The sequence below is a fragment of the Aspergillus costaricaensis genome, assembly GCF_003184835.1.
Source record: "Aspergillus costaricaensis CBS 115574 unplaced genomic scaffold BO79scaffold_7, whole genome shotgun sequence".
Lineage (NCBI taxonomy): Eukaryota > Fungi > Ascomycota > Eurotiomycetes > Eurotiales > Aspergillaceae > Aspergillus > Aspergillus costaricensis.
The window spans coordinates 623,510-643,171 of NW_020291807.1; the positions used below are offsets into that span (position 1 = coordinate 623,510).

The following is a 19,662-nucleotide window of genomic DNA, read 5'->3' on the forward strand; positions in this document are numbered from 1 at the left end:
CTAGCACGGCGATCAAGTTCCCTTCCGAATTCAGCTGGAGTAATGACATCGAAGCTGTGTTGTCTTAAGTAGTGTACCCGCGGATCAATGGCAATGGATGATGCGATGGTTACTGTGGATGGGTCAAAGCCGGGGAGAGCTCGGCTAGGAATGCTGGAGACCCGCCCCCATGCGGGGAAATTCTAGGCATTGCTTACTTGCTTACCAAGTCCCGGTTACTACTGAAGGATCTCCATTAACGCCAGCAATGAAGCGATATAAAGGCTAGCTACTGTACAGACGTGCGGAAAGACGAGACTGCTCTTCAATCCCAAATCCCGATACGAGGTTGCCGCGCCAAAGGTCTTGCTGCCAGAAACCGGAGTTTACACTTCTGGAAGCTCGGATGACTCTCCAGAAGGTTATAGGCGGCAGTGGCCACCTTGATAGAGTGAAACCGAGCATAGACATCCCCAAGCACCTGTCCGTCCTCGATCCGTTCGAGATGATCCAAGAACGGCGACCGGCCCAAGACCCGACGAATCTCTCCCTTCAAAGTATCCCGCACACCAGATATACAGACACACCGCGTATGACCCTCTTCGAAAACCAGCCGTGCCATACTAGCCGCCATAGGATAAGTTGGAGTCGGGACTAGGGTCACTTTAGCCTGTGTCGTCCTCAGGGCAAGACTACCGCCGGAATCTTTGAGAAAGTCAACAGTATCTGCCTGGGCAACGAAGACGATGAAAGCAGTGTTTGACCCCGTGATAGATACAGTATCGAGGAAGTGTGCTGAGTAGATTTCGCCGGTAACTAGAGGTAAGAGTTGCTGCAGGGTCACATCTGATGGTAGATTCTCAATAGTGACGGCGCGATGTACATCTCTGTCACCTTCAGCAGGGATATAGCGCAAGCCAAACTGGAACATCCAGAGCTCAGTTGGAGGTTCCTTGCTGACAATATTCGGGCGGTACAGCAACGCGTCGAGTTCTTCATCCGTAGTCTCAAAAATACTGGATCCTCGGATAGCCCATTTGATTGTACCATCCCACGGCACAAGCACTGGTGGTTTCATGGTGACGAACGGCTGATTCTTGACGCACACCAGACGGGTTAACCATGGAGGTCGAACTTGGGTTATAGTGGTAGTTGAATTCGAACGAGGACTCACTCTCTGGGGTTCCAGCACGGGAATAGACAGATTGTCGACGTGCTGGTCTATGAGTAGGCTCGTCGCTCTCTGTGTAGGCTCTTTTTGAATTGTGACCCGCACAACAGAAGGCGTTTTGATAGGTGACAATGGCTGCAGGCTGGGGACTTTGATGTCGTCCAGTCCACTGTCCAGGAGACTAGAGAGCGGAGCAGTATTCTGAGCACAAGGATTCACTGGAGCCAGCGCGGTCCGCTCCAGCTGCAGACTATTCTTATCCTTCATGTGAGCCATGTCTTTCCGCTCGCACGTCTGAAGCATCAGGAATACATAAGATTCTATACGATAGACCACAAAGCAAAGAAACACTATGGTTATAAGTATTAGGACTAGAATGGTCCCCGAGTCACTCTGAGGACCATCCTGGTATGGCTGGGAGGGGCACCCTTCCATTTTGGGAAGTGGCGCTGGTAGTGGGCGTTTGGTGAAGTTTTTCACTGTCACAGCTTAGTGGCGTGCTTCGTCACTAGGCAACCTCTCTTTTTGTTAGGTGTCAAGGTTATCAATGCGAGACCAAGATGATCGTGTTGGGTGGAAGAAGTCAGAGTATTAATGGCCTTTATAGAGAATATTTCGCAGATCGCTACCGAGGTCTGTGGAAGAGAGAATTATGAAGTTTAGAAGGGGATAGAGTAAATAATGGCCTTTATATAGTAGTATGATTCCTAGCAGATTGCTACTAAGACATAGTATGCGGAGGGTAGAATGAGGTGAAACTGAATTGGTCTCGCTTCAAGGAAATGTAGAATCATCTACTAAGCTGGACGATAAAGCTACTAGAGAGAAATCTGGAGTCCTCGTGTGGCCATTCGAGCAAAGAGACAGACAATCACTTTTTCTGAGTATACAACGTGCCTTGGGTGGTCGTGGTACTACAACCCTAGTGTTGGGCGGTAGACCAACAGCTTCTACAAATGACCATCCCTTAACGGCCTCTTGATATGTACATAGTAAGTTCAGTAGAGTCAGGCCTGCTGTCTCCGCTCGCTTCATATATGGAACTAGCGCAGTCAGCGGGACACACCCTGCAGGTACAAGACATGCACCTCACCCAGTAGCATTGGCTTATGAGCAAGAATGATGTACAAGACGATTTTACCTGCTGGGCTACCCTAGAAATTCGCCCTGAGCCAATGCGATCCACGGCAAGTCTTCGGACCAGCATCGCTGCATCAGCGTACGAGCGCTTTGCATCTAGAGACAAAATCAGACATGTTAACTGCGCGAATAGCTATCGACTCACCTGTTTCATTCCTGTTTTTTCGAGGAAATCGAAACGCTCTTGGATTTCTGCTCGTTGCGCGGCATTTCGAGCTTCACAGCCCGCAGTAAACAACGGGAACAGAACCCCGACCTCTGCAGACGCACTCTGCCGGATGTCACCTATTGCCTTGAAGAGCTCTTTTTCGGCCCCCGTAACCGCCTCAGAAAAGGGCGACGCATTTAGCACCCGACGATGAAGGTGCAATAGCCCTGCATAGCGAAAGGCCCGGTCAGTGGCTAGAAAATCGGTCTTGCTCGGACCGAAGTGCGCTGCATCAGCATAGGCGTAGGTTTCCAAAGCGCCAAGATCCGCTATTAAGGCTTCGGCTTCAAAGGCAACACCTGGTGATGGTTCCCAATCAGGAAGAAAGACTCCGTTCTCGTCGAAACGCTCGTTGTCACACTCATGAGTCAATCTTCCCAGCTGCATTAGAAACAAGCCAGTCTTGGGCGTAAACCCACTGAAGCAGTCAACACAATATTCGCCATGTGTTCCTGCATCAGAGCAGACCGCCAGAACAGATTGATATTCAGACAGTGGTGGTCCACTTTCCCGGCACGATAGAGCGCCCATGAGATCGATGTATCCCAGCCAGCGCGTGAGAAATGCGCCGACACGATTTCCAGGGTATGACATCTGCTCTTGTCGTGCCAGATACAGATCCCGAGCAAGCTTTAAGTGACTTTGCCATGGGATGGGCACTTCAAACGTGCTGGGAGATATGATTTTCAGAGAAAGAAGCATGATGGCAGTCGCAAGATGACTGTCGGTCACCTTCTCACGAGGATCCTCAAGCGCCAAGCGCAGAGTGGGAAAGACATTGCTCACCCAGTGTGCAATTCGGGTTGCGGGCTCAGGATGGCCCAGATACCGCGCCCGATGACTAGCAGAATATGCCAGCATCAAGTTTAGAAGATTAGAGTCGCCAATTGCCACTAATTAGTTCATGTCAGTAAACGCGCTGAGTAAAGTCCTCTAATGGTACGTACTGGTCGGTAAGACCGAGATGAACGGGTTATTTTTGCAATCATGAGGAACCAGCATGCGACCGGTATGGTTGAGAAAGTGGTGGAAATACATCAGATTAATTGGCGTCTTCACGAGTGACGGTGGCAACGGCGAAAGATACCGCGGTATATTTATTGGTACCGGCGATGCATAGTAGCTACGCTTGTTGCAGTCAGATCCATCGTACTTTGCATTCTCTGTATGCAAACCTTCCGAGTTCGAAGCGGAAGGTCGACTGTCCGAATTAATCAAATCCAAAGCGTAGTTGATGTCAATGGCGGAATGATCGTCGTTCTTGTTGAGATCGAGATCCGGGCGCCCGCAATCCAACCCGTAATTGTCCGTGACCCTGGTCAGATAAGCTTGCCATCTCTTTTCCGACATGGAAACATCCTCCAGTTCCGATAGGCTCTGGCCTGCACTGTCAGCAGCATGGGAGACGTATCCTGTGCGAGAATAAACCCCATCGGATTGGCTATCAGGATGCAGAGGATCGTTCATGATCTTGCTGAAGAAGTTCTCCGTATGGACGGCTGGACCCGCCTGCAGCGCTGGGGCCTCGTGAGCCAATCCTGACGAAAGCAAACTTGCTTCTGCCGACCCTGGAGATGCCGCATTCTGAGCAGAAGATGATGCATGTGACTGGAAGTCTGCATAGATACTCATCACATCCGTAGACGAGGAATAGCTAGAAAACTCGGTACGAGATTCGGGCATGTGATTGGAGTCGGGCGGGGAATGATGGAGATCCGATGTATGTCGGAGGAACGAGATGGGCCTCGATATCGTGGCAGAGGAAAAGTTAAAAGCCGCGAATGAACCGATAGTCGAGTTCGTATCTGCAGGCGATGGGTATGAGATGGTGTCCAGCGATAAGGGTACAGGCGGGGAGAAAGCGAGCAGGGTCTCGCTCGACGAGGATGTGGCTAAATCGGGGGACAAATCTGGCCATGGGGAGGTCGCTTCTTGATCTTGCGACGTAGCCCCCATGTCTACAGAGGTCTTGCCATTTGTACAGTTGGATTCATTATTTAACTGGCCAAAGGCAGTCGGAGATTCATGGAGGATATCATGTAATCCTTTAGGACTGGTTGTGGATGTTCCTATTTCCATTCCCCCTGCAAGTCCGGCATCCCATAGCAAGTCCCCTGCAGCTTGATCTGGCACAGTCGTTCCGTCTCGCATGGAAAAGGGTGTGTATGGCTGGACTGGACTCGGGGCATCCGGATGGTATTGGTTCGATGGCGAGAAACTGAAGGTGGCATATTGGCCCGGCGGACTACTGGACTGAGAGCTGGGGGAGTCTACAGAAGATTTTCTCCGTGTCCTCCCGCCCCAATTCAACCTGATGCTATAGTCACATGGTTCATTCTGGCGTCGGCAGTTGAGGCACGACGGCTTCTCCTCTCCACTGCATGAAATTAGCTTCATCGCCAAAACCAAAAGACAATGACAAGGTGCTCTCCGTGAAGAGCAGTTTTGATAGCAAAAAATAAAAACAAGACCAGGGTATAGACAAACCATTTCACCTTTCGGGCTTTGCACGGCCTGGGAATTGTTAGTTCAAAAGCATATACAAAAGGTATTCTGCAAACTCACCAGCAGCCCTTACGGGATCGTCGTTTCGGCTCTGGCGCGCCGGGTCTTCTGGGACGAGGCATGGAAGTTCACACCCGATCTGGCTGAGGGATTAAATCCGACAAACAGCAATCGCGACCACAGCGATAAATGGTCCGGAATCTGAGATGGTTCCGATCTACCTTGCAGAGTAAGATCGCCATACAGACCGAGACAGCGATCACGATCTAGACAAGAGGCTGAAGAAGGCTTTTTTCCTGCGTGTAGGGCGTTTCACCCAAGACGATAAGAAACGATAATCGACAAGACACCCACACCCGTTGTTCGTACTCATCGGGGTGTGGGGAAGAATCCACGGTAATCTATGTGGTTTAACAGCAACCCTACTAGTCGATCGACGCCGTTGTAAACTGAAGTGTAGCCAAGAATTAGGGGGTATAGGGTGACGCTATTGTTGTCCAGGATAAGAAGCAAAAGCCAGCAAAAATTTAGGGACTTTTGGAGTGAAGAAGAAAGGAAAGGGAGGAGTGGAAGTAATCACCGAACCAGGATACATGCTACACGAGACGGGCGGAGAAGACAAGCCAGTCAACAGTCATGAAGCCCACCCGATAACCAGCCAGTGGGGGGGAGACCATCGGCCGTCTCCATCAATCAGACCGGCCTGATAAGCCAAGGCCCAGCTGGTCCGGGCGGCGGGTTTCTCCGGTTCGCGGCGGTCTGTCCAGTTCAGCTACGCCCAGCTTTACCCCGTCAGGCTTAGCTGCCCCCGGTTACTAAGGCCTCCCCGGAATAGCCGGGCATCCTAGTCAGCTCTTTAGATCATTGCATTAGTGAGATCCCTATCTCTCTTATTCATTTCATGCCTCTTCGGCAGTGATTGCAAGCTTTTGGGTTGTAACCGAGTGTCATTCTAATTAATCGAATCTCCTTCAGTTTCTACCTCTATCCCGCTTCCAGTATGGCGTCTTCTGGAACATTTCAGTCGCTTCAGCGGCAACATCCCCTGCAGCGCCTGTCCAGCCCGTCCAGAGGTTTCTCGGCCTTGGTTCATGTGAGCACTTCCCCGTAGGGGTACCTCGTTTCTTGGGCTGATGTTTGTTCCCCATGGCAGTCTCTAGGTCTAGCCAGCTTCTTCTTCTCGTTTAAGTAGTATGTCGAGTCCATTACAGCTCGTGCTCCCCGTGCTTGGCCCGCCCACTAATCAGCCGTTCTCTAGCATGCATGAGAACCCCAATATGGCGTAAGCATCCCATTTCCTTGCCCTGGAGTAACCAAAGTTGCTAATTGACCTTTCTGGCAGTAATGAAGCATATGGTTGGCATTTCCAGTACCTGACGGTCATTGGGCTGACGCTGGCCACGCTCACCTTTACCGCCGGTCTGCTGGCGGATATGACGTTATCGGCTCGGCTATTTTTAGTCAAAAACCTTCTTTCTGTATGCAGCGCTCCAATGGAAGTGTTAATCAGCATCCTATATTGGGGGATCCGTCTGGTAACTAATTTCTTCATGGACGATTGTAATTCCACCTAACTGTTCAACAGATTGATAAGCGTTTGGTTGTTCCTGATTGGGTGGTACTTCCTATGCATGCCGGTAAGTCGGACTCGCATCGCTTGAAGGAAGCTTGCTAATATCGCGTCCAAGATGTCGGCTTCCATGCTATACCGTCTATCGTTCTACTGATTGACCTTCTTCTCCTTTCACCTCCTTGGACTATTACTGTTCTTCCTGCACTGGCTCTGTCCAGCACCATCGCTTTTGGATACTGGTTTTGGATCGAACGATGCTTCCAATTCAATGGATGGTATGTCTTGTATTCGCTTCTATAGAAGTGCAGCTCACTGACTGCACAGGTATCCTTACCCCATTTTTGAGGCTGTAGGATTCGAGGGTCGCATCGGACTCTTCGCCCTGAGCGCCGTTACAATGGCGCTGAGCACGGGAACTCTCAAATGGCTCTATGGCCGCGTGAACGGATACGGAACGAGCGCCAAAGCCCAGTCTCGCCCTGGAGCTATCAAAAGCAACGGCAATATTTAATCATACATTCGGATCTACAGGGTATAACGGTGGGCCTAATCGATCTTGGCGAGATATAATCAACACTACAGTATAGACGAGACGATATACACTACCAGCATATAACACTTCAGCCAATTAATTCGATATACACGAGATGTTCTTATTCCGGAAATATACTGTGCAACATTACGCATCTTTTTCAACCATTTGGCTCGATACCCCGCAAAGCGTCCTGAACCCCCGCACTCTTTAGCCGAGCTCATTCAACACCAAGAGCAAATTACATAACAGAAATAGTGTCTGCCAAACAATTGCCTATACAATTCTTCTTCAATTCCTTAGAAATTTCGGCCCATTCTTCATTCTGACCCCTACTCTGATCCCCTGGTAACAGTCTCAATACGCTTCTAACTCAATGTCAACATTGCAATCTTCATATCGGCCCCTATTTCACTCCCAGATCTACCGATCACAACCAGGCAGACTTCCCTTCTACAAAGCACCACCAATAGGCTTGGTGATGGAAATGCAACATGGCGGGATTACCATTTGTACATCTTCTTCCTGAGATGCATATTTTTATCCGCTTCACGGCTTAGTTAATTTGCCCAACGACCATGGTAATTCTTTGAACGGTGCAGTATAGAGTAGTTCAGTGCCGTATTCTGCATGAGCAAACTTTTGTTAGCCCTCGTAGTGCTTGGTGAAAGCTAAGGGCAGTAGAAACACTCTGTACTGCTATGTTTGACAAGTCATCTGGTCTAGCATGATACTTCACGATCGAGTATTCTTTTCAAGAGCCCAAGATCCTCCGATAGATCCTACCAAAAATGCCATGATCCGCCCACAAATCAATATAACATATTACCTAAACCACATCCAAGGCAATTGCAGCCATTGAGTACACTCATCACTCCAAACAAGCACTGCCCCTGTATAGTCCACAGTTACCGCGGCATCTCCCAATGAGGTCATGCCTCAGACCCGCTTACATAATCCCCAGCTTCACCCGCCGAACTTCAGAACGAATCAATCAAACCACCATCACCACAACAACCTACCACTCCCAACCCAACATCCATCCACCATGCACGCCCCCTCGATCAGCGGGATGCGTACCGCTATGCTGAGCGGACGCCTCACATTCAAGACGCTGGGCCCCTTCGCCCACCCCAGCAGCTGCACCAACCCGTTGTATCAAGCGCTCATTCAAGCCCGGACCGCAAGCACCAACACCTCCTCCATGCGAGTCCGCAGCACCCAGACCCTGAAGACCACCACAGCTCTGCGTCCCTCGACGACAACGCAGCTCCCAACCTCTCTGGTCCTCCGCCGTGCCAACTCCTCCTCCGCCGCCGCTGCGAAAAGCGAAGCCGTCCGTCTCGACTGGGACTCGTTCTTCAAGCTCCGCGCTAGCCGTCGCCGGTACTCGCTTGCCTCGTCGATCGTGAGCTCCCTGTTCACCACGGTCATTGGTGTGCAGGTTCTCTCGACGCAGGATCTGGAGTCCCTTGGCGCGCAGGTCATGGGTCTGGATCCGTTTGTGGTGCTGGGTATGGCGACGGCGGCGTGCGGTGCGGCGGGTTGGCTTATTGGTCCGTTTGTAGGGAATGCAGTCTGGGGGTTGGTTTATCGGAGATACAAGCCTTCTGTTATGGTGGTAAGTTTTCTTTCTTGCTTGTTTTGGGTTTATTTATGGAAGTTTGAATGCTGATAATGGATTGTTGTGCAGAAAGAGAAGGAATTCTTCGACCGTATTAGACGCTTCCGTGTCGACCCGTCGTCTAACTCCATTGCTAACCCTGTTCCGGATTACTATGGTGAGAAGATCGGTAGTGTGCAGGGCTATCGCCAGTGGTTGAAGGATCAGCGGGCGTATAACCGCAAGAGACGTCATTTCATTGTTTGAAAGTTAGTTTAGTGGTTCTTTTTTGCATGGGATGCCTGTTTCTTTTGAGTGAGTGTTATTATGGCATTCTTGAGAACTGTGATTAAGTTCTCTTTATTCTCCTGTTTGTACGAATATTCATATCAGTGAGCGATTTAAAATGATTATTGAATATGTTCACTTCTTCGCTATATCTACATCCTACTAGTCTTCCACTCTTACAGCTTCGACTTATTCTCAACCTCCCTCCTCGGATCAATATCCACCTCCGCCCACCAGGGATAATTCCCCGGCCCATCCACATCCAAATCACACTTGAACTCGGGCTTCCTCTTCTCAAAGAACGCCCCAACACCCTCCTTCTGATCCCTACACCACCCACTCGTCAGCGATATTTCCCTACTAACCCCCAACCCTCCCCAAAAAAGGATAAAAAGAAAAACTTACTCAGAAGCAAACATATGACCCAAAACCCTCGACTCAACCAAATGCGCCTCCTCGACACTCGCCGGCGCCCTCCACATCAACGCCCGATTCAACGCCCCGGCCATGGGACTCACCAGCTGGGCCATCTCACTCGCCAACTCCACCGCCCGCTTCACGACCCCTTCCTTAGTGGGAAATGTCTCGGCAAAGAGACCCCCGAAGTGCGGTGATGTAGGCGGGTACACTGCCCCCGTGGAGACGAGGTACATGGCGCGCGAATACCCTATTAGTCGGGGGAGGAGGTAGCTGGAGCAGGATTCCATGGTTATGCCGCGGCGGGCGAAGACGAAGCCGTATTTGCTGGGGGTGTGGGCGATTCTATACACCATAGTAGTTAGTATATTATTGGGGATTGTGTGGAGTTGGGAAGAGGGGGAACATACCGAATAGCAGCAGGAAGAGTCATGGTCATACCGACTCCTACGGCGGAGCCTTGCATTGCGGCGATGGTGGGTTTGCGGCATCGGTGGATGGAGAGGGCGACGCGGCCGCCACTACATCCTCTCATAGTAAATTAGTATTTGCTAGTGGTTATATATCAATCACTTGTATGGATGGAAGTATTTGTTCATGGAAAGTGAAGTAAGTAGTATAGAGGGTAAGTAGGTAGTATCCCACCTATCGCGATAATCACGCAAGTTCAACTTCTCCTTCCCCTTCTCGCCTACACTAAATCCAATTTCGAGATCTGCTCCTGCGCAGAATGTGTCTCCGCTACCGGTCAGGATGATTACTTTCACGCGGGGATCGCGGTCCAGGGTGGTAAAGGCCCATTCGAGCTCTTGGGCCATGGTGGAGGTGAAGGCATTGCGTTTGTCGGGCCGGTTGAGAGTGATGATGATGACCGGGGTTGGGGATGGGGTGTTGAGTGGGTGGTGGGAGAGTTTGATGTGGGTTGTTGGGTGGGATTCGTAGGATGGGGGGAGGGTGATTGACATGTTGATAATAGTCAACTATGGTTTATGATGAATTGTGTTGGTTGATGAGGAGGGGGTGATGGTTGGAGCTAATTGTTGAGATGGTACTGCTATTGAGTATTCACCTTGTCTGGCTATCTTGCTTTATATACTCTGATTTATCTGGAGTATGGTCAATTGCTCGGTTATCAGAGTATGTTTACTAAACGCTATGGAAGTATGCAGGTGATGGACGATGGATGATGGCGCCGAGGTCCGGGTATTACTCCGTGGATGTTGGTGAGTTTACCCCGCAGTTTGGGGAGATGAGTTGTTGGTTCTAACATGAGATTTGGCATTGGGTTCAATTAAATGTCGATTTACTATGAAATATCTAGGGCAGCTGTAGCTGTCAGATGTATCAGATATTGTAATCATCCTTAACCAATCTGCAGATAGAGTTGACGGATGTTGTAATCCGGTCCCCCGTGATGCCGAGGTATGCACCCTCGTGAACTAAAGCCTGACCCACGACTCTGGAGAGAGGATGTCGGTCAAGGTGACGGTTGAAAGGGCGTAGAGTTGTGGGATGAAGAGGTGAGGTGAAAGGATGAAGGCTGAAGCGGAGAGGTGGAGTGGAAAGGTAGGTACTATGGCGAGGGAGTGAACGGGAAACACAAGTAACTAGAGTAAGATTATGTGTCAGAACATACAAAACCAGGACAATACCAGTAACCAAGAGAGGGATTTCTCTTTTGGTCTACTTAGTATCTGTTCCAACATTATGTGATCATACAAACCTGGGCACTCTCTGCACAAGGCAATCTCCAAAGTCTGCACCCCAAGGGAGTCACCTTTTCAAATTCGCGCTATGGCGAAGCCTAGAGCCAAAGCTAAGACCGATCCCAAACGCAAAGCCGACGTCGATTCGGATGGATCCGACATTGAATATACCCGGATTAGGAACTATAAGTGAATACAACCTTCTTACGTATCCTACAGTAGGTAGGCATGACAATAGATTTGCCTAATATGATGTTCCTTTCCCATCACTCCTCCATGGCTGTTTCCTGGCCACCTTTCCCTTCTTACTGCCACCTGCCCTTTCCTTACCAAACTTCGCCCCCATTAGCCTCCTGTCGTTGAAGCCATACCCGTTTCGCCCTTTTGCTTGAACTTCCTCGCGGTATCCAGCAAAAGCTGGTGCCAGTTTTGTTGTGATGTCGACACTTATGCCCAACACCAGTAAACGCACCACTCGTGCCTCCACGCAAGACAAATTGTCCTCTAGGGGACCTGCAGACGAGCTCCTCGACCCAGAGCGGCGCAAAATCATTGCCCAGCTCTCCGTCTATATCGGACATCAGACTCTCCCTTCAACAGGATGGGCTCTCCTTTGGTTTGCAGATCTGGCCATCCTGAAGGAGCATCTCAAAAACTGTGGAGAGTTGCGGATGGGTCCGCAGCATGTGGCACATAACTTTACCCAAAGCAAATGGCTTGACGATATAATCATGTTCTGTCAGTGATGTAGCCGGTCATCCAAATAGGTACGAGCTAATGCAACACTAGGGAAGGGTCGGCCTAGAGTCTCACTTACTACTGAAGAGGGCGCAGAAGAACCAGACATCGAAGAAAGTCCAAAGAAGCGCCAGCGTACTTCAGAAACCGCGTCCAGGATTCCCACCCTCGCTGGCAACACCCGTCCTGCAGCAGTAGGTCCTCAAGAAACAACGAAGCAGCCGGCAGGCCGTGGCGAATCAGCCAACGAACTGGTGAGTTGTAACTTTCATACCGAATCAAGCAATATGACCGTGTCAGTCTCTCATCACCCATCACAGTGCAAGGAACGAGATCAGAACGCTTGTATCCTCACCGGGTACCGTGAACCGCTAGAAGTCGCCCACATTTTCCCCTACAGCCTCGGCCAGAGGAAAAAGACAGAACTTGACATATTCTGGGAAAACTTGCAAGGGTACTGGAGTGAAGAAAAGATAAGCAAGTGGAAAGAACAGGTCTTAGGCCCTAGTGGCACGGAGACCTGTTCCAACTTGATGTGCATGTCCAACCTCGCCCATAAACTCTGGAAAACCGCGCGATTTGCCCTGAATCCCTTGTCGATCAGCGAGAATCAGAAGGTCCTCAAGGTGAAGTTCTACTGGATGCCGATAAACAAGTTGTCGGACGCTATGTCGTCCAGAGAAGTCCCGTGTCCTTTCCCTGATGGCTGCCTGTCCTCGATTAAGGTGGAAGGCAAACTCAATGCAAAGCTATTCAATATTAACACCGAGAAAGCCCTGCGCTCCGGAGACGTCCTTACCTTCAAGACCGACGACCCAGTCGGCAATCCCCTCCCATCGATAGAGCTGCTCAATATGCAATGGGCTCTCCATCGAGTTCTTGCTCTTAGTGGTGCCGCCGATGCAACCGATGAAGAACTTGACCCCCCCAACCCCGATTGGCTACAGGCCGAGGCCACCGACGAGGACGTTGAGGAATAAGACTAAGAGCTATAAGATTCCTGGCTAGAGTGGGCCTCAGAAAGGCTCCATGGCCTCGGTGACAGAGAACTCGGCCAAGTGGACCGCCTTGATCGATGCTCCAGTGCACGCCTGGGGTGACGAGAGCTTTGACGACGCTTGCCGGGATTGTACGAAGCAGGAAGTGGCCATCTCCTCTGATAATGGTCCAAAACTTTCGTTAATCTCGATTTTCCTCCCCAATACTCCTCGGGTAAATACCCATGATCCATGGGAATCGGCTCCCCGGGATCTCAAATTCCTTGTGCCAAATGACTGGAGGCTCAATAGCGCCCAAACCGAGGCAACTATCCAGTTGCTTACCCACTCTATCTCTTGTGTTTGGTCCTGGTACGGGCAAAACGCGAACAATTGCTGCAGTGACTATGTTTGTTACGCAAATCCTCTGCGGTGGGTCGGTGGGATTGGCCAAGCTGGCCATCCTAGTGCCGACTCGCGCAGTAGACTTGCGTAGCAGGTGCTGCTGTAATGAGTCAGTCAGTTGACCGGCGCATTTAAGAAACTTCCTCCACTCGCCGAAGCAGACCCATGTGATTCTGTCCCGGGCAGGTAATGCCCAGTACGTTATTGGCGACTGGGACTGGCTGGGCAGCAAGGTCTTCAAAAAGGACGCCGCCTCGTTCTAAGTACCTGGATGAGGCTGGACGTCTTGTGGGGAAGGACCATTATTCCGTTGAGTCGTGAAAGGGTTTAGATAATGAGATGTATTTGCTGCTAGCTGCGAGTTGTCCAAATAATATGATAAAATCCAACTACCCGCATTACTTCAAGTGTAAGAGTATAGATACAACTTGTAAGAATCTTGGAGCCTATAGCCATCAATCCCATGGTACTATTGAGCTCAGCCTCGGTATTGGTGAAGAAGGGTCCATCTATCATTTCTCTGTTGGATCATGAATGTGGTTCCGATCACTTCGAATGGCCTCAATGGGAAGTTTACCATCGCACACGCACGTCCAGGGGCAAAACGCAAGTCCGCAGCCCTGATCTACTCATCTAGGACTCTGTGCGGTGCTCAGCAGGTTTCTTTGCCCCATGCTCAAGTCCTGAACGTGGGATGTTCCGACCCCAGGAAGGTCCTGCAGAGGTTCGCGATGCTGTCTGTCTCCACCCTGCTATATGTTAAGGAATCAGTATCGACTTGTCTTGTCCTGCACATCATTTCCAGGAGTCTGCCTGACAGCCATGTGATGCCAGCCATATACTCCGTGCTCCATGTGTCACGGTCGCTTCGATCCGATACATCCGTTCCCGTGTAGCCGATGATGATGATGATGATGATGATGATGATATTACTGTAGATTTTGTTTGATAAATATAATACAAAGAAGTTTGTGCTGTAAACTTGCTCTAATTATCTCTAGTTCTTTATACAATGGATATTGTTCAGGGAATAAGATGCAGGCTAGCAGCTATAAATACAATGAATAGTAGTCCTCTTTATGAGATAATATGCTAATACTATAAGGTATACTACGTATATACCATGCTAGACATACTAAGAAAAACTGCAATGCCAAGACTAGTGAATATAATGATATAAAATAGCTAAAGAAGAAAACAACAGCACGTAATATGAGTGAAGAGTAGACATAAATATTGCAGGTCAGGTGTAGGACACAAGTGGAAGGAGATGACTGATCGGATGAGATGCAGTAGTGTCACAATCCGCTCATCCAACTCCTATGAGTTAACAGACTCAGAACGCACATCACTTCATCAGCTTACATTCACTATCATTTATGGTCATGTGACCAGCTTAGACCAGCTGATTACTTAACGAACTTGACAGGTCAAGAATGTTAGTGTGATCGAGTCTGCAGGATGGACTCGATAATTGAGAGTGCAGGATAGTGATGGATGCACAGCACTGAAGTGGGTTCAATACGAGATCCGACTCCATCCAAAACCAAGATAATTGAGACAATGAAGTGTGCTAAAACCACTTCGCCATCACACTAAATCAATTGTTTCATCGGCACTGCCCTGTTGATTGTGTCATGATGAGACTGCTTGGAGTATGCAAGGAAATCTGTCAATTATTTCTCCCACTTTGATGGTTCTTTCTACAATGTTCTTGTCTGCTCATCTTCTTCTTCTGGCGGCGGACACCGTTTGGGGCTAAGCTTTTTCTGGGCAGGCTTTTTTTAGCCCGCGCGGGATGGAATTTCCCTCTCACTTTTGCTCCGAGACAATCAAGCAAGTGAAGCAAAGCAACTAACCCAGCAAGCTATCCGAGCTATTCTTATCGTCATCCTGTCTCTCTCTCCCCCTCTCTCAGCCAATTGACCCTCGGGAAAACCCACAATGGCTGTTGACGCTATTCCCAACCCTGCACCTTTTATCGAATCCCTACTCGGATAATGCCTTACGCAGCATGCGCTCAGCCCTGGCGCCCACCGCGTGATCGGCCAATGGGCCAACGCGATCCCAAAACTTGGCTATTCGGGCGTGGGTCAACTCGAAGGGTTTTGACCACCGCTCCACTGGCCCGATAAACGAAAGAGCGGCCGGACTATCAGCTGGCCAGCAAATGACTAGAGCAAACTAAGCGATGGGCAGACCCTGAGGGCCCAGGGCTTCAAAAGCAGCAAGTCTCATCAACATGGCTCCAAGCTAACTCTTGCTAGTCCGCTGCTGGCTTATCTGCTGTCGCAATCCGGTCCTGCCTTTTGTTTTCCTTTTCCCTCTTTTCCTTTCCTTCCCTCTCTCCCCTCCATCCTCTCCTCCGTTCGTTCCCTCCTGATCGTCTGCCAACCAGTATGTGACCGATGGCTTTCAATCACTTCAACAGAAAGCAGAGGCTGCTTCTGTCCTCTTACGCCATCCTCTTTTTCTTCCTTATCATCATCTGCCACTTCCGGTCCGCCCGTGACCCAGGCTCGTTCTTCTTCCAGCCTACCGAAGGCTATCGCCCGGGATACAGTCTCCAACGGATCCACGAATCGCTGGAGTGGCTGTCTGCCTTCAACCGTTCCGACAATGTCCCGCCCCGTCCCGTCTCCCATGTCAGCCCGCCACGGGAGAAGACCGCCTGTGTCGGCATCGTTACCGTCAAGCGTCCCCTGCAGCAGGACCTCGACACAACCGTTGCTTCGATTCTTGATACCCTTTCACCGGAGCAGCGAGCGGCGCTGACCGTCCAAGTGCTCTTCGCCCTGAGCAAACCCTCCGATCACCCGGATTACAATCAGACATGGTTATCGAATGTTGTTGACCACGTACTCACCTACGACGATGTCGACGCACCCGGGTATATTATTATGAACTTGGAGAAAAAGAATAACATAAAGAAGAAGTCTCTGATCGACTACCGGCTCGGGCTACAGGCATGCTACGACATGACCGACGCGCCGTGGATCATCATGCTGGAGGACGACGTGGTGGCCCAGCGCAATTGGTACGAGGACACCATGCGCAGCGTCCAGCAGGTAGAGGACTGGCGCCGACACGATACGATCAAGGACTGGCTATACCTGCGGCTCTTCTACACGGAGAAGTTCCTCGGCTGGAACTCGGAAAATTGGCCCATCTACCTGTCCTGGAGTGTGCTGCTCGTCTCCCTCTGCGCCAGTGCAGGCATGTACACTCGGCGGAAGATCCGCGCTACCCAGGGCATCCTCACCAACTCGTTCCTGCTGGTAGTCTGCTTCTTCTGCGTGCCGCTACTGATCACCCTCTTCTTTCTGGCTGGTCGGGTCACCTGGTACCCGATGCAGGATGGGGTGCACGTGATGAACGCGCACGGCTGCTGCTCGCAGGCCCTTCTCTTCAATCGCGAGAACGTTCCCGCCCTCCTGGAGTACTTTGAGCACATGGAGGACGTGATCCCCACCAAGGCGGTGGACAGCGTGATCGAAATGCAGGCGGGGCGGGCCGAGCTGGACCGACTGGCCATCTCCCCGTCGCAGATGCAGCACGTTGGAGCAGTTTCGTACAAGGAGAAGAAGAAGTCGTGGAAGTGGGAGGGGCCGTATCGCGTCAAGGGCGCGCACGGGGTCTGGAGTATGGGATTTGAGCAGGCGTACGAAATGGACATGGACCGATTATTCCAGATGGACGGTTCGGCATGATTATATACGCTGTATGCAGCAACGCATGGCATGGATGGGATGCACTGGTTTATGAACACGCATGACTGGATTAATGTTTATGGTGTGTATATATACATAATGGTTTCTTTGGTTTGTGAATAATAGAATTACTATACTTGCAGGATGACTGTACATGGTTCTTGCTATCACCCATCCTCTTGTTACAAATCTGAACAGCAGCCTTCAGGGATAGTAGATATATTCACACAGGAAAACCATACTTTCTAACCAGTATATAAGTAATGCTGTTTTCCCCCTCCCATTGCTTAATACCCATTGCTTCACTAAACTATCTCATAGCTATAATCCTAATTTGTTGGAAGAGGATAGAGATAGATAGCCTCCCCGCGGGGAAAGCCTAGACCTACTTGCTGTCCAACAACAGTAGTACATAGTAGTAATACAATCAATCGACTAAAAATATACTAGTATCCAAAAGAACAATTAGGAAGAATTTTCCACTGGGTTTCCATCAGTCGGCAAAAAGTTCTGGAATGAATTAAGGAAAATCATAATCCAAGGTAATATAGTAAGTGGTAGTATAATAAAGGGAAAAAGTGGGGTCAAGTTAGATTAAGAAGTTTCCACTTTCAGGCATGGTTGGCGCCCATGAATGAGGTAAGAGGGAGAGGGATGAACTTAGTCTTCAAGGTAGGGCCCTAGAAGGAGAATTAAATTGATGGAAGAACGAAGAATTGAGGAATAGAAGAATGAAAGATGAAATGTAAAGACACTCGAGAAAATCAAATTAGAAGAAGAGGGATGGAAGAGAAGAGTAAAAAAACCGTCTCGGTCATTCGGCCCCAAAAGCAGGACGTCATTTGATCAAAATCAAAAGTCTTGGCTGCTCGTTCAGTCTTTTCTTTTCCACTCAGTCTTTCTTCTCGCTCGCGGCCTTTGCCACTTTGGCGGCTCCTCAGCTCTCTTCCACTCTCTCTTTTTCTGTGTTGATCACTGCTGGGTTAGCTATTGCGTGCTTGCTTTCCCTTCCCACTCCTCTTCAAATCATCTTCACATCTTCTCCTTCATTCTCTTGATTGAGAGTTCGCCTTTGCGTTGTTGCGCCTTCGCAATCAATCGCATCCCATACTTCCCTTACTACTGACTCTGATCATCCACTCTCCCGATCGCATTCTCTCTCCGCCCTCCCCTTCCCCTCCACTCCCTCCCTGTTCGGCAACAATGGGCGGCGCTAGAAACATCTCCCACGGCCGCGGCGGCGCAGGTATGTTTAGCACTATCTCTCCCTCTGCCTTTCTTTCTCGCAGTCTCCCTTTCCTTAAAGCCACAATATCATCTCATCTAACGCGACATTGCTCCCCCCACAGGCAACATCTTCTCCGGCCACAATGAATCCCGCACCACCCCAAAGGACCTCGTCACCCCCACCATCAAACAAGACATCTTCACCACCGGTCGCGGCGGCTCCGGTAACATGATGCACAATGATCCGGAACACCCCGAATTAGCCCGAGAAATGCAGGATGTGGAGTCGCCCCCATTGCGCGTGGAAGAAGCGCCGCACTTTATGGGCCGAGGTAATTTCCCCTATACCTCCCCTTTGTCCGTGGTCGTGTCTTTCAAAACAATGATGCTAATCAATGGGTTGTAATAATTGTAGGCGGCGCTGCAAACGCATATATCCCTTCCGCGGAAGAAGAGAAGCGCGTGCGCGAACAGGAAGAGGAGCAGTTGAGGCGTGTGCGCACGCAATCGAAGGATCGCAGGAAGGATGCTGAGACCGCCAGTGTCGCTGGTGAGGGTGCCGGTGCTAGTGGTGGGGGTGGTGAAGAGCGGAATCCGTCCAGTTGACTAGCACATGTTTGGAGTTGAGGATGAGGTTGGATCTATTGCTAGGATGTCATTTCTGTCAGTTCTTTCTGCTGGCAGATATGACATGGCAATGTATGGCATGGCGTGGTGAGGTATGGGAAGAGATAGTGAGTGAGGAAGAGTGAGCTGCTTTCTGTCGCTCACGCTAACTTACTATTCTCTTTCCTTCCCCTGCTCTGACTGCGCTGTGCTTTTCTGCCTTTGACTCTTCTCCAAACGTGTGATTATTGTTGCACCATATGTGTGTGCTTGTGTTTCCGCTCCTCTCTCTTGACTGGACCGGACTGGACTGAACTGAATCGGACTTCTGAGATGGATGGGATGAGAGCATCCCATCTATCTATACTTCGACTGATTGACTGACGACCGACCGACCGATACCTGCACCACCTGCTCCCAACAATCCCCAAGCAGATCAGTGTGCAGGTGCAGGTAGTGCTCGACACCACCTACCTACTTACCCACCTACTCATCTCTCCATCTCTATACCCATCCCCTCAGATGGAGAGATCCCTTATCATTTCTTCCCATCATATTCCCTCCCATTCGATCTGAATCTGTTTTTGTGTTTTTTGAAGAATACCCATGTAGTAAAGAACTCCGGACGTGGGGAAAAAGAACGGCGCGAGGGTCGGATTTTGTCGTTTCATTTCATTTCATATTTGTGATTGCTGTTGCGTTTGGATTGGGGTATTGTTATTAATTTTTTCAAGTATAATATGTGTTTCTCTCTGTTTGTGTGTGTGTGTCTTCAGTATTATAATCATTTGTTCTCATTCCCACTCACTTATTTTCTATTACAAAGGTTGGGCAGTGCACACCGAAGCCCTTTTGTAGTGTGGTTGTTGGCACTATT

The 19,662-nt window shown here is 49.9% G+C and overlaps 9 protein-coding genes across 9 annotated transcripts; 6 read left to right on the forward strand and 3 right to left on the reverse strand.

Annotated features, from left to right (window-relative positions):
• Window positions 1–304: 304 nt before the first annotated feature.
• On the reverse strand, window positions 305–1,426 carry BO79DRAFT_285865 (uncharacterized protein; the record flags this gene model as incomplete). Its single annotated transcript, XM_025688413.1, has 1 exon — window positions 305–1,426. The coding sequence occupies one exon, from the start codon at window positions 1,424–1,426 to the stop codon at window positions 305–307; it is 1,122 nt and encodes a 373-aa protein (XP_025542407.1).
• A 610-nt stretch (window positions 1,427–2,036) lies between these two features.
• BO79DRAFT_285866 (Zn(II)2Cys6 transcription factor) lies at window positions 2,037–5,529 on the reverse strand. Its single transcript, XM_025688414.1, has 5 exons — window positions 5,064–5,529; window positions 4,986–5,012; window positions 3,446–4,875; window positions 2,436–3,391; window positions 2,037–2,386 (listed from the first exon to the last, which is right to left on the reverse strand). Exons 1-5 carry the CDS (start codon window positions 5,123–5,125, stop codon window positions 2,300–2,302), a joined length of 2,562 nt encoding a protein of 853 aa, XP_025542408.1. The 5' UTR covers window positions 5,126–5,529; the 3' UTR covers window positions 2,037–2,299.
• A 395-nt stretch (window positions 5,530–5,924) lies between these two features.
• Window positions 5,925–7,374, forward strand: BO79DRAFT_190555 (putative integral membrane protein). The gene is made up of 7 exons (XM_025680744.1): window positions 5,925–6,096; window positions 6,157–6,194; window positions 6,262–6,285; window positions 6,346–6,538; window positions 6,589–6,640; window positions 6,692–6,851; window positions 6,901–7,374. Exons 1-7 carry the CDS (start codon window positions 6,004–6,006, stop codon window positions 7,085–7,087), a joined length of 747 nt encoding a protein of 248 aa, XP_025542409.1. The 5' UTR covers window positions 5,925–6,003; the 3' UTR covers window positions 7,088–7,374.
• Window positions 7,375–8,192: 818 nt separating this feature from the next.
• BO79DRAFT_141128 (presequence translocated-associated motor subunit PAM17) lies at window positions 8,193–8,978 on the forward strand (the record flags this gene model as incomplete). The annotated part of the gene is made up of 2 exons (XM_025678244.1): window positions 8,193–8,729; window positions 8,802–8,978. 2 exons carry the CDS (start codon window positions 8,193–8,195, stop codon window positions 8,976–8,978), a joined length of 714 nt encoding a protein of 237 aa, XP_025542410.1.
• A 197-nt stretch (window positions 8,979–9,175) lies between these two features.
• On the reverse strand, window positions 9,176–10,410 carry BO79DRAFT_279788 (enoyl-CoA hydratase/isomerase family protein; the record flags this gene model as incomplete). The annotated part of the gene is made up of 4 exons (XM_025688007.1): window positions 10,062–10,410; window positions 9,827–9,937; window positions 9,405–9,761; window positions 9,176–9,326 (listed from the first exon to the last, which is right to left on the reverse strand). Exons 1-4 carry the CDS (start codon window positions 10,379–10,381, stop codon window positions 9,176–9,178), a joined length of 939 nt encoding a protein of 312 aa, XP_025542411.1. The 5' UTR covers window positions 10,382–10,410.
• A 1,149-nt stretch (window positions 10,411–11,559) lies between these two features.
• BO79DRAFT_279791 (uncharacterized protein) lies at window positions 11,560–12,840 on the forward strand (the record flags this gene model as incomplete). Its single annotated transcript, XM_025688008.1, has 3 exons — window positions 11,560–11,860; window positions 11,912–12,114; window positions 12,334–12,840. 3 exons carry the CDS (start codon window positions 11,560–11,562, stop codon window positions 12,838–12,840), a joined length of 1,011 nt encoding a protein of 336 aa, XP_025542412.1.
• A 49-nt stretch (window positions 12,841–12,889) lies between these two features.
• On the forward strand, window positions 12,890–13,505 carry BO79DRAFT_252409 (uncharacterized protein; the record flags this gene model as incomplete). The annotated part of the gene is made up of 2 exons (XM_025685923.1): window positions 12,890–13,329; window positions 13,379–13,505. 2 exons carry the CDS (start codon window positions 12,890–12,892, stop codon window positions 13,503–13,505), a joined length of 567 nt encoding a protein of 188 aa, XP_025542413.1.
• A 2,020-nt stretch (window positions 13,506–15,525) lies between these two features.
• BO79DRAFT_207881 (uncharacterized protein) lies at window positions 15,526–17,095 on the forward strand. Its single transcript, XM_025682267.1, has one exon. The coding sequence runs from the start codon at window positions 15,651–15,653 to the stop codon at window positions 16,950–16,952; it is 1,302 nt and encodes a 433-aa protein (XP_025542414.1). The 5' UTR covers window positions 15,526–15,650; the 3' UTR covers window positions 16,953–17,095.
• Window positions 17,096–18,155: 1,060 nt separating this feature from the next.
• Window positions 18,156–18,785, forward strand: BO79DRAFT_215263 (uncharacterized protein; the record flags this gene model as incomplete). Its single annotated transcript, XM_025683265.1, has 3 exons — window positions 18,156–18,198; window positions 18,302–18,511; window positions 18,595–18,785. The coding sequence occupies 3 exons, from the start codon at window positions 18,156–18,158 to the stop codon at window positions 18,783–18,785; spliced, it is 444 nt and encodes a 147-aa protein (XP_025542415.1).
• Between the last annotated feature and the right edge of the window lie 877 nt (window positions 18,786–19,662).

What these genes read in the sequence shown, in the direction of transcription:
- BO79DRAFT_190555 (XM_025680744.1), top strand. Translation starts at nt 6,004, where the DNA reads ATGGCGTCTTCTGGAACATTTCAGTCGCTTCAGCGGCAACATCCCCTG. An exon ending in CATGAGAACCCCAATATGGC is followed by an intron (nt 6,286 to 6,345) that starts GTAAGCATCCCA and finishes CCTTTCTGGCAG; the next exon opens with TAATGAAGCATATGGTTGGC. An exon ending in GGTACTTCCTATGCATGCCG is followed by an intron (nt 6,641 to 6,691) that starts GTAAGTCGGACT and finishes ATCGCGTCCAAG; the next exon opens with ATGTCGGCTTCCATGCTATA.
- BO79DRAFT_285866 (XM_025688414.1), bottom strand. Translation starts at nt 5,125, where the DNA reads ATGCCTCGTCCCAGAAGACCCGGCGCGCCAGAGCCGAAACGACGATCC. An exon ending in CATCTCGGTCTTACCGACCA is followed by an intron (nt 3,392 to 3,445) that starts GTACGTACCATT and finishes TGAACTAATTAG; the next exon opens with TGGCAATTGGCGACTCTAAT. An exon ending in AAAAAACAGGAATGAAACAG is followed by an intron (nt 2,387 to 2,435) that starts GTGAGTCGATAG and finishes TTTTGTCTCTAG; the next exon opens with ATGCAAAGCGCTCGTACGCT.
- BO79DRAFT_207881 (XM_025682267.1), top strand. Translation starts at nt 15,651, where the DNA reads ATGGCTTTCAATCACTTCAACAGAAAGCAGAGGCTGCTTCTGTCCTCT.